The 12,068-nt window shown below is 41.0% G+C and overlaps 1 protein-coding gene and 1 long non-coding RNA gene across 2 annotated transcripts; one reads left to right on the forward strand and one right to left on the reverse strand.

The window, feature by feature from the left end:
• The first annotated feature begins 184 nt into the window (after window positions 1–184).
• Window positions 185–1,989, forward strand: LOC132473997 (dehydrogenase/reductase SDR family member 13-like). The gene is made up of 5 exons (XM_060074399.1): window positions 185–444; window positions 682–800; window positions 986–1,109; window positions 1,257–1,583; window positions 1,693–1,989. Exons 1-5 carry the CDS (start codon window positions 306–308, stop codon window positions 1,950–1,952), a joined length of 969 nt encoding a protein of 322 aa, XP_059930382.1. The 5' UTR covers window positions 185–305; the 3' UTR covers window positions 1,953–1,989.
• A 7,822-nt stretch (window positions 1,990–9,811) lies between these two features.
• LOC132474559 (uncharacterized) lies at window positions 9,812–11,845 on the reverse strand. Its single transcript, XR_009529678.1, has 2 exons — window positions 10,078–11,845; window positions 9,812–10,041 (listed from the first exon to the last, which is right to left on the reverse strand). It is a non-coding gene; the product is annotated as an uncharacterized LOC132474559 (long non-coding RNA).
• Window positions 11,846–12,068: the final 223 nt, after the last annotated feature.

Consider the following 12,068-nt stretch of genomic DNA (forward strand, 5'->3'; position numbering starts at 1 on the left):
TAGACCTTATGGATGTTGCACAGGGTTATTATGAATATAATACACTGCATAAACTTATTTGTCAAAGTCGCATGTAAAATACCAGCACCACTGTTTAAGACTTGAGGCTTAATAATTGTACAAGTTTCTTAAGTATATATCAAAACCCAACCCATTTGGCGACAGTCACAGGATCATGCTTTTCCGGTTGTGGAGGTTTGATTCATCAGGGGGTGTGGCTACAAATAGTGATAGCTCTTCACTCTTTTAGGTCTACCTCTGCTTCTACCACTCAGTTTGGCTCTCGTTACTTTTTAAAGACGGATATGTCCGACATGATGTCTTACTTTCTATTGATTGTGGGATGCGTTATTGGCATCGGGTATATTTTCCACAATTTAGTCGTCAAAGGAAACCGATGCACAAGCACTGCTAAACTTCATGGGAAAACTGTGATTGTGACTGGTAAGGAATTCAACCCATTTATTTAACATGGGTATTCGTCTACTTTTTTATTTTTTTTGTTACTGCAACGAAACGGATGGACAACAAACGTCTTTACTCTGACCTTGTTTAAACAGTTAGGCCTACCTTTAAATCACAATATACACAGACACACAGGCATATAAAAAGAGTGATTAATCATATGTAATAATCGCATTCATCAAACAATTGTTATTCCTTCTCTCCATACGTCTGGAGGTAGCAACACAGGGATCGGAAAGAAGACGGCCATAAATCTGGCTACAAGAGGCGCCAGGGTCATTCTTGCCTGTCGAAGTCAACAGAGAGGAGAAATTGCTCTGGCTGAAGTCATGGAGGTAAATAAACTTGGGCCTTCATTCCTTTTAAATGGCAATGACCAGTGTTGCCAGATTGGGTCAGATTTGGCTGCAGCGCGCTTCAGACAGGGTTGCTAGATTGGGTGGGAAATCTGACCTAATCAGGCAACACTGGCAATGACATGAAAAGCTTTATCGAAAACTCTTCATGTGTGTGGCATTAGGAGAGCAGGAGCAAAGAAGTGGTGTTCATGCAGTTGGATCTTGGGAGCTTAAAGTCTGTTCGCACCTTTGCTGAGAACTTCCTAAAAACCGAAGACAGATTGGACCTTCTGATCAACAATGCTGGTAAATTCTATTTTAAATTGCCTTTAGTGATGCATTTTGTGTTACATAGACTCCCCCTATGAGTTAAGATAGAATGGGGAAGTGCTGATTAGGTTTTCTCTGAAGAATAAAATGCAGGGTTTTGACCTATCGCCATTTGGTCCACAGGGATCCTTCTGCAAGGTAAGACAGAAGATGGCTTGGGAATGATGTTTGGAGTCAACCACATCGGTCACTTCCTCTTGACCAACCTACTGCTGGAGAGGCTCAAGACATGTGGCCCAAGCAGGGTGGTCACCGTGTCCTCTGTGGGACATAACTTTGGGAAGATCGACTTTAAGTGTCTGAACACTCACAAGGCTTTGGGCACGGGGACCTCGTTTTGGCAAACCATGCAGATCTACAGTGACAGTAAACTGTGTAATGTGCTCTTTACCCACGAGCTAGCAAAGAGACTCCAGGGCACTAAAGTCACCTGCTACAGCCTCCATCCAGGTGAGTTCCTAGAATCATGCATCAATCTGACCAACTAAACACCAGTTTAGTAAGTAGTATTGGTTGTATTTGTGGGTTTGCTAATTGACTAATTCTTTCATTGTTTCAGGAGCCATAAATTCCGAGCTTAGCCGTAACTCGAGCAATGTGCTTAAAGCTCTGCTCAAGCCCATCACTGCCTTCTTCTTCAAGAACACAGAACAGGGGGCCCAAACCACTCTGCACTGTGCTCTCCAGGATGGCATCGAAGGCCTCAGTGGCAGATATTTCTCCAACTGCACAGTCAGGGATCTCTATCCTAAAGCTAAGGATGATGTTGCAGCTAAAAAGCTGTGGGAGCTGAGCGAAAGACATAGTGGACTAGTCTAAGTAGGACCTGACTCATTAAACTACCTCTGAACCAAATTGTTTACGTTGATGGGTCTGTTTATCCACTCATTGAGCAGCCTATATAGGCCTACTTGGTCTGGTGGCTGGATAAATGGAAAAGGTACCCTTTTGAGCTGTTGAAATGCAAAATGTCTTCTTGGTTCATACATACATACATACATACATACATTGATTTGTTCAGAAAACTTTCTCACTTGCAGTTACAGCCAGGGGCCGCTGCAGCACCCTAAGCACCCCCACTTCCCGCGTCCCTGGGTAACACTGTTGTTTTTTATTGGTCGTCATGAAAAAAACCATAAGGGGTAACACTGTTGTTTATCATTTGTCGTCTTGAAAAAAAAAGGGAAATAATAGAAATACACACATACATTTTAATGTCATGTATATCCTCTTTAATGATGATTGATTATTGTGAATTGTCATCGCCTCAGTGGTGCAGTGGGGTGCACTCTGCCTAACCCCCTGGAGACCGGGGTTCAAGTCCGGTTGTTGACCTCTGTTGGAAGTTTCTTATCTCTATTTCATGCGAATTATAAATTCAAGTATAACCTTTGTGATGACTTTAACCGGTGTCTTGATGGTGCATTGTTAAGTTCAGAGGTTAGCACTCTAAACAGCTCATGTTCCGATCCCTGCAAAAACGTTGACAGACTGTAAAAACTGTTGTTTTTTATTGGTCAACATGGAAAAAACATGAGGGGTAACTGTCATTTTTTATCGGCAGTCATGAAATAAATATAAGGGGAAAACACTGTCGATATTTATCAAATAAAACATAGGGGGTGACACTGTTGTTTTTCTTTGGTCGTCATGAAAAAAAACACAAGGGGTAACACTGTCGTTTTTATCAAATGAAACGAGGGGTAACACTGTCGTTTTTATCAAATGAAACATAAGGGGTAAAACTGTCGTTTTTCTTTGGTCGTCATGAAAAAAACCATAAGGGGTAACACTGTTGTTTTTTATTGGTCGTCATGAAAAAAACATAAGGGGTAACACTGTTGTCTTTGTCAAATAAAATATAAGGGGTAACACTGTCGTTTTTTATCAGTCATCATGAAAAAAACAAGGGGTAACACTGTCGTTTTTTTTAATGACGACCAATAAAAAACGACAGTGTTACCCCTTGTGGTTTTTTTCATGACGACCAAAGAAAAACAACAGTGTTACCCCCTATGTTTTATTTGATAAATATCGACAGTGTTACCCCTTATGTTTATTTCATGACGACCAATAAAAAACAGCAGTCTTACCCCTTATGTTTTTTTTCATGACGACCAATAAAAACGACAGTGTTACCCCTTATGTTTTTTTTCATGACGGCCAATAAAAAACGACAGTGTAACAGTGTCGTTTTTATCAAATGAAACATGAGGGGTGACACTGTCGTTTTTCTTTGGTAGTCACGAAAAAAAACATAAGGGGTAACACTGTTCCTTTTTTTATTGGTCGTCATGAAAAAAAACATAAGGGGTAACACTGTTCCTTTTTTTATTGGTCGTCATGAAAAAAAACATAAGGGGTAACATTGTTGTTTTTTATTGGTCGTCATGAAAAAAAACATAAGGGGTAACCATGTGGTTTTTTATTGGTCGTCATGAAAAAAAACATAAAGGGGGTAACACTGTTGTTTTTTTTGGTCGTCATGAAAAAAAACATAAGGGGTAACACTGTTGTTTATTATTTGTCGTCTTGAAAAAAAAACATTAGGGAAATAATAGAAATACACACATACATTTTATTGTCATGTATATCCTCTTTATTGATGATTGATTATTGTGTATTGTCATCGCCTCAGTGGTGCAGTGGGGTGCACTCTGCCTAACCCCCTCGTGACCGGGGTTCGAGTCCGGTTGATGACCTCTGTTGGAAGTTTCTTTTCTCTATTTCATGCGAATTATAAAGTCAAGTATAACCTTTGTGATGACTTTAACCGGTGTCTTGATGGTGCATTGTTAAGTTCGGAGGTTAACACTCTAAACAGCTCATGTTCCGATCCCTGCAAAAACGTAGACCGGCGTGACACTGTTGTTTTTTATTGGTCAACATGGAAAAAACATGAGGGGTAACTCTGTCATTTTTTATTGGCCATCTTGAAATAAATATAAGGGGAAAACACTGTCGATATTTATCAAATAAAACATAGGGGGTGACACTTGTTTTTCTTTGGTCGTCATGAAAAAAAACACAAGGGGTAACACTGTCCTTTTTATCAAATGAAACATGAGGGGTAACACTGTCGTTTTTATCAAATGAAACATAAGGGGTAACACTGTCGTTTTTCTATGGTCGTCATGAAAAAAACCATAAGGGGTAACACTGTTGTTTTTTATTGGTCGTCATGAAAGAAAACATAAGGGGTAACACTGTTGTTTTTTATTGGTCGTCATGAAAAAAAACATAAGGGGTAACATTGTTGTCTTTGTCAAATAAAATATGAGGGGTAACACTGTCGTTTTTTATCAGTCGTCATGAAAAAAACAAGGGGTAACACTGTCGTTTTTTTTCATGACGACCAACAAAAAATGACAGTGTTACCCCTTGTGGTTTTTTTCATGACGACCAAAGAAAAACAACAGTGTTACCCCCTATGTTTTATTTGATAAATATCGACAGTGTTACCCCTTATGTTTTTTTTCATGACGGCCAATAAAAAACGACAGTTTAACACTGTCGTTTTTATCAAATGAAACGTGAGGGGTGACACTGTCGTTTTTCTTTGGTAGTCACGAAAAAAACCATAAGGGGTAACACTGTTCCTTTTTTTATTGTTCGTCATGAAAAAAAACATAAGGGGTAACATTGTTGTTTTTTATTGGTCGTCATGAAAAAAAACATAAGGGGTAACCATGTTGTTTTTTATTGGTCGTCATGAAAAACAACATAAAGGGGGTAACACTGTTGTTTTTTATTGGTCGTCATGAAAAAAAACATAAGGGGTAACACTGTTGTTTATTATTTGTCGTCTTGAAAAAAAAACATTAGGGAAATAATAGAAATACACACATACATTTTAATGTCATGTATATCCTCTTTATTGATGATTGATTATTGTGTATTGTCATCGCCTCAGTGGTGCAGTGGGGTGCACTCTGCCTAACCCCCTCGTGACCGGGGTTCGAGTCCGGTTGATGACCTCTGTTGGAAGTTTCTTTTCTCTATTTCATGCGAATTATAAAGTCAAGTATAACCTTTGTGATGACTTTAACCGGTGTCTTGATGGTGCATTGTTAAGTTCGGAGGTTAACACTCTAAACAGCTCATGTTCCGATCCCTGCAAAAACGTAGACCGGCGTGACACTGTTGTTTTTTATTGGTCAACATGGAAAAAACATGAGGGGTAACTCTGTCATTTTTTATTGGCCATCTTGAAATAAATATAAGGGGAAAACACTGTCGATATTTATCAAATAAAACATAGGGGGTGACACTTGTTTTTCTTTGGTCGTCATGAAAAAAAACACAAGGGGTAACACTGTCCTTTTTATCAAATGAAACATGAGGGGTAACACTGTCGTTTTTATCAAATGAAACATAAGGGGTAACACTGTCGTTTTTCTATGGTCGTCATGAAAAAAACCATAAGGGGTAACACTGTTGTTTTTTATTGGTCGTCATGAAAGAAAACATAAGGGGTAACACTGTTGTTTTTTATTGGTCGTCATGAAAAAAAACATAAGGGGTAACATTGTTGTCTTTGTCAAATAAAATATGAGGGGTAACACTGTCGTTTTTTATCAGTCGTCATGAAAAAAACAAGGGGTAACACTGTCGTTTTTTTTCATGACGACCAACAAAAAATGACAGTGTTACCCCTTGTGGTTTTTTTCATGACGACCAAAGAAAAACAACAGTGTTACCCCCTATGTTTTATTTGATAAATATCGACAGTGTTACCCCTTATGTTTTTTTTCATGACGGCCAATAAAAAACGACAGTTTAACACTGTCGTTTTTATCAAATGAAACGTGAGGGGTGACACTGTCGTTTTTCTTTGGTAGTCACGAAAAAAACCATAAGGGGTAACACTGTTCCTTTTTTTATTGTTCGTCATGAAAAAAAACATAAGGGGTAACATTGTTGTTTTTTATTGGTCGTCATGAAAAAAAACATAAGGGGTAACCATGTTGTTTTTTATTGGTCGTCATGAAAAACAACATAAAGGGGGTAACACTGTTGTTTTTTATTGGTCGTCATGAAAAAAAACATAAGGGGTAACACTGTTGTTTATTATTTGTCGTCTTGAAAAAAAAACATTAGGGAAATAATAGAAATACACACATACATTTTAATGTCATGTATATCCTCTTTATTGATGATTGATTATTGTGTATTGTCATCGCCTCAGTGGTGCAGTAGGGTGCACTCTGCCTAACCCCCTCGAGACCGGGGTTCAAGTCCGGTTGATGACCTCTGTTGGAAGTATCGTTTCTCTATTTCATGCGAATTATAAAGTCAAGTATAACCTTTGTGATGACTTTAACCGGTGTCTTGATGGTGCATTGTTAAGTTCGGAGGGTAACACTCTAAATAGCTCATGTTCCGATCCCTGCAAAAACGTCGACAGGGGTGCCACTGTCGTTTTTTATCGGCCGTCATGAAATAAATATAAGGGGAAAACACTGTCGATATTTATCAAATAAAACATAGGGGGTGACACTGTTGTTTTTCTTTGGTCGTCATGAAAAAAAACACAAGGGGTAACACTGTCGTTTTTATCAAATGAAACATGAGGGGTAACACTGTCGTTTTTATCAAATGAAACATAAGGGGTAACACTGTCGTTTTTTATCAGTCATCAAGAAAAAAACAAGGGGTAACACTGTCGTTTTTTTTCATGAAGACCAATAAAAAACGACAGTGTTACCCCTTATGTTTTTTTTCATGACGACCAATAAAAAACGACAGTGTAACACTGTCGTTTTTATCAAATGAAACATGAGGGGTGACACTGTCGTTTTTACTTTGGTAGTCACGAAAAAAACCATAAGGGGTAACACTGTGGTTTTTTATTGGTCGTCATGAATAAAAACATAAGGGGTAACACTGTTGTTTTTTATTGGTCGTCATGAATAAAAACATAAAGGGGGTAACACTGTTGTTTTTTATTGGTCGTCATGAATAAAAACATAAGGGTCGTTTTTATCAAATGAAACGTAAAAAAACTGTCGTTTTTTATCTGTGGTCAGGAAAAACCCATAAGGGGTAACACTGTTGAAAAGTATCGAATAAAACATAGGGGGTAACACCAGGGACGCGGGAAGTCAGTCCAAGGGCGGGGGGGGGGTGCTGAGAGAGAGTCTATATAATGACGTCATAATAAATGCTGAGCAACATTCAGGGCTCCGCTCTGATAAACACTCTACTGGTGTGTGAAAAGAGTTCTGCCAACTAGCCACTGTTATTCACAAACGTCAGCAAGTAAACAATGTGGAAATTAGAGTCAACTCGGCTGATACTGCGCTGAATTTCACACTATAACAACATGCCGACAAGCTGTTGCGGTCCTGGATTATACACAGCGTTATAACAAGGATTTAGGAGGTTATTTCTAAAGGTTTAAAAGGAGAGTGACAATGAAAGAAAGCCTTTATTTTCATCCAGAGTTACGAGTTGTCTGATATGAGGAAAGTGACGGTTTCTCTGTCAAGTGAACCGTCCGTCTTTGCTCTTTTTTTGCCAACCAGTTTACGTGCAGGATTCCAGAATCATAACGATAACATTCAACGTGTCTATTAATATGGCAGCAACATTTTACACCAGTTTTAGAATGTTCACTACAACAGATGTTGAACACCAACATGCAATATGTAAAATCAGCATAGTACGATATTCAGCTATCAGTTCTGCGTTGTGCGTCATAGCCTACGTCAGCCTACTCAGACAATGTTCTAAATAAATTGAAATGATAATATGATAAATATCATAAAAAGGGTGGATGTCAATAATTAAATGAAAAATCATGTTGTATGATAAAATTATAAAAATAAATAAAAAAGTATTGATTTGTTCATAAAACCTTCTCACTTGCAGTTACAGCCAGAGGCCGCCAGGGGGGGGGGGCTGCAGCACCCTAAGCACCCCCACTTCCCGCGTCCCTGCCCTCTCCATCATCCAACATATGTTTTACTTTGTAACTGTTTCTACTTCCAGGCGCGGAGTGATATGCAAACTTTCACAAAATGATCGGGCGTCATAGCAGTTATGTATACGCTCATTATACAACAGTTAGGAACCACTCAGACCGCTGGATTTAGGCCCCCCGTTGTATAATGAGCGATATTGTATATGAAATGCACATCACAACATAGCGTTATACTATAGGTGTCCGGGAAGCCTAACCTCACTCGAACGCGGACATTAAACACATTGCTGCTCAGAGGGAGCATCACCATTCACACACACCGGGGTGTTGATCCTGGACAAACGCTGCAAAGTCATCATCAGATCAGAACATTAGAACATCAGATCACAACATATGATCACAACATTATGCAATTATTAATGCTCTTGGTGTCGAATGGTTTTTCATTGATTCGATTCCAGGCCCTGCCATTACCTAGAAACTTTGGAACAATTCGGGAACAAATCTGCTTTACTGACCAACCCATTTACCACGCATGCTTATCTACTTTTGTAGTGCTGTCTGCTTGGTTAATTTGTACCCATTGACCCCTGGTTTAGTCCTGGCTGTTTTCCTGAAGCTACCAAAATGTATTGCAGGTGAAAGTAGGCCTATCAGTTAAATTATAACACCGTAAAGCAGTGCATACTTATGAACTTAGTTGGCACAACTATTTGTTTTCTTTTGATTAGCTGACCAGGAAAGGGGTGTATAAAAGGTTAATCAGGATGCCACAATGTCCAGTGTACAAACAGCCTCTCGGGATTGGTTGCTCAGGAATTTTCTGTTCAAAGAGCTGTCACCTTTTAGACACCTTGAGTCACCTTTCGACATATTTTATCATACATTAGTGACAAGACTACACACATGATTCTATGAATAGATCTACTCCCTAGACCAGGGGTCTTCAACGTTTCCCAGGCCAAGGAACCCCATACTGATGGAGGGATGGAGCGGGGACCCCCTGCTTATATATTGTATACAATTGTGTTTTATATTAAACAGGTCCTATAGTGCCATGTATAAATGTACCTTGTTATTTTGCATTGAATACTAAGATATGCAAATAATACACAGGTTCATATTGTGGCGACTCCTACCCCCCGGGGAGTCTGGGTATTCATAATGTTTGGGGAAAAGGGGTTTTATTGTCTTTGTATAACTTGTTGTGTTATTAGGTTAAGTGGGGTTAACGGGTTTGGGTTCTTTATTGTTTGTGTGTTAATTGTGATGTGTGGTGTGATCTGGACCATTAGTGAGAGTGTTGTGTGTGTTGGTCAGTTGTGCCGTGTTTTCAGTTATGTGTGGTGTTTGAATAAAGGCAGCTCTCGGGGTCGTGCGGTGTACTGAGGCACGAGAGTTGCGTCAACGTTTAAACCTGGGCTCCTGCCAAAAGCTCTCTCCTGCTGGGCTTTCATTAAAATCAAATACATAATTTTTTTGCAGACAGTCCAGATGTGTCAGGTGTGCGCGAGAGACCGTATTAGTATTCTTGGTGAATAGGCCCCTTTACCTAGTAGGCTACTAATGGAGGTTTAATGTGTCTTAGTATTCCCCGTGTTTGTGTGTGGCCTCATGAGGATAACCATGTGTTTCCAGAGCCCCAACCCCCCCCTCACCTTCTGCGTGAAGACCCACGACCGCCTCTACTACATGGTGGCCCCCTCGCCCGAGGCCATGCGCATCTGGATGGACGTGATCGTCACCGGGGCGGAGGGCTACACCCAGTTCCTGAACTGATGTCCCCTACATAGCCCTGGACCCACAGGGCCGCCCGCTGCCTTCTGCAGGGAACTCTGGCTCACAGTGCACCCCCCTCTCCTCACTCCAAACGCCCACTCCGTCTCACTCTCTGCCCCCAGCCCAGCCACACCCACGCCCGCTCCGTCTCACTCTCCTCTTCACTCCGCCTACGCCAAGTGTCAGCGCCGGAAGGCACTGGACCTGGACCTGGGTCTAGACCTGGACCTTGAGCTTGACCTGAAACCGGACCTGGGCCTCGACCTAGACCTGGTGCTGCCAGACTATATTTGAAGCTCCTCTTTCTAAAACAATGGATTCCACTTGACAACCTTTCTATTATATATGGATTGACAGTCCGATACATACATTGATCCATTTCTTCCCGTCTTCAGTGTCTGGCTCAATTGGTACTTTCACTTTTGTTTCATTAATTGGTCATCAAGGCTCAAATGTTGTTGGTGTTTCTCTGTTATGATTGACAGGTCAGTTACGCTCGTGTAATTAGAGAGTTATGAAAAACTACATTTCACATGTATTTTATTTAGAGGTTTAGTATGTAAGGGTTGGATAATTAATTTCTACAATTTTCACTTTAAAAAGTGAGCCAACAGAGGACACACAAACACATTTTAAATAAACCAAAATGGATCCAAACTTTCTAAAGAATTTCTTTATTGCCAAATGGAGACCTTGAGCCCTATTTTAACGGTCTGAAACGCAAGTGAGAAGCGCCAAGCGCAATTAGCTTTGTGGGCGGTTCACCGGCGATGTCGCTAGTTAACCGGCGCGAGAAATTACTTATATCTTAAAAAGGTTGGTCTGAAGTAGCCTAATTACCCGTAGGTGTGGTTTGGGCGTAACGTGCAATAAACCAATGAGAGTGCCAGCTCCCATCCCCTTTAAGAGCCATGAGCGCATTTGAATCTGACGAGTTAGATATTTTGACAGCGCGTCTGCAGTCTCCGATGAAACAGATGCACATGCATTTCAAACATGAAATGGCTCAGTTTATGGCCAAATAATATGGTCTAATTGTTCACACATGGAATAACGTTTTCTACCACAACACTGGTGTTACACAAAAATCATTCGTATGTGCTTCACCCTATACACTAAAACGATGTGCCATTTGTATTAATACTTGGGCTTTTTCTTGTTGGTGCTAAGGATTTAAGGTAGGCCTAACTGCTGTCTGTACTTTACTGTCAAGTTACATATCTCTGTTCTCACAGTTTAATTCAAACACCCAGACACCACACACATCCAGTGTAGCCAAGGATTGTGTTAGCCTTGACCCCGAACTCTGGACTCTGGACCGCAGCGAGCCACCAGAGGGAGCCCCAGAGACCACCTTTCACACTTGGCACTGTCCGACTGGACTGTCATAAGGGATGACATGGATCCATGCCGTTCCCCAAGCTGTGCCTTAAGTGATTCAGTGTACAGAGAACCCCCCACCTAGCACAGTCCACTGTGTGGATGCTACCGTATGCCCCCCCCCCACTGTTAGGAGAGGGTTGGATCATCACCAGGTGCCAGCCTGTGTCTTGTTGAGGGGTCATGTTGCTCCTCTGTGACAGTGTTGTGCGTGTGTTGTGCTGACGTGTTGAGTGGGTGTGTAACAGTCTGCTGTGATGTCAGAATGTGGTTTCTTCTCTGTTCATGCGTCACATTTGGTAGGTAGATAATTTATGATGACAATGAGGTGGAAAAGGGGAAAGAAAATCTAAGAAAAAATGCTATGCCCCACTCCTCCCCCCGAACCTCATGGTCTTGTGGTCTATTGATAAAGGAATCTAGATGGGCTACGGTGGGTTCTATTGATAGAGGAACGTAGATGGGCTACGGTGGGTTCTATTGATAGAGGAACGTAGATGGGCTACGGTGGGTTCTATTGATAGTGGAACGTAGATGGGCTACGGTGGGTTCTATTGATAGAGGAACGTAGATGGGCTACGGTGGGTTCTATTGATAGAGGAACGTAGATGGGCTACGGTGGGTTCTATTGATAGAGGAACGTAGATGGGCTACGTGGGTTCTATTGATAGAGGAACGTAGATGGGCTACGGTGGGTTCTATTGATAGAGGAACGTAGATGGGCTACGTGGGTTCTATTGATAGAGGAACGTAGATGGGCTACGGTGGGTTCTATTGATAGAGGAACGTAGATGGCTACGGTGGGTTCTATTGATAGAGGAACGTAGATGGGCTACGGTGGGTTCTATTGA

Source organism: Gadus macrocephalus, chromosome 16 (genome assembly GCF_031168955.1).
Source record: "Gadus macrocephalus chromosome 16, ASM3116895v1".
Classification (NCBI taxonomy): Eukaryota; Metazoa; Chordata; class Actinopteri; order Gadiformes; family Gadidae; genus Gadus; species Gadus macrocephalus.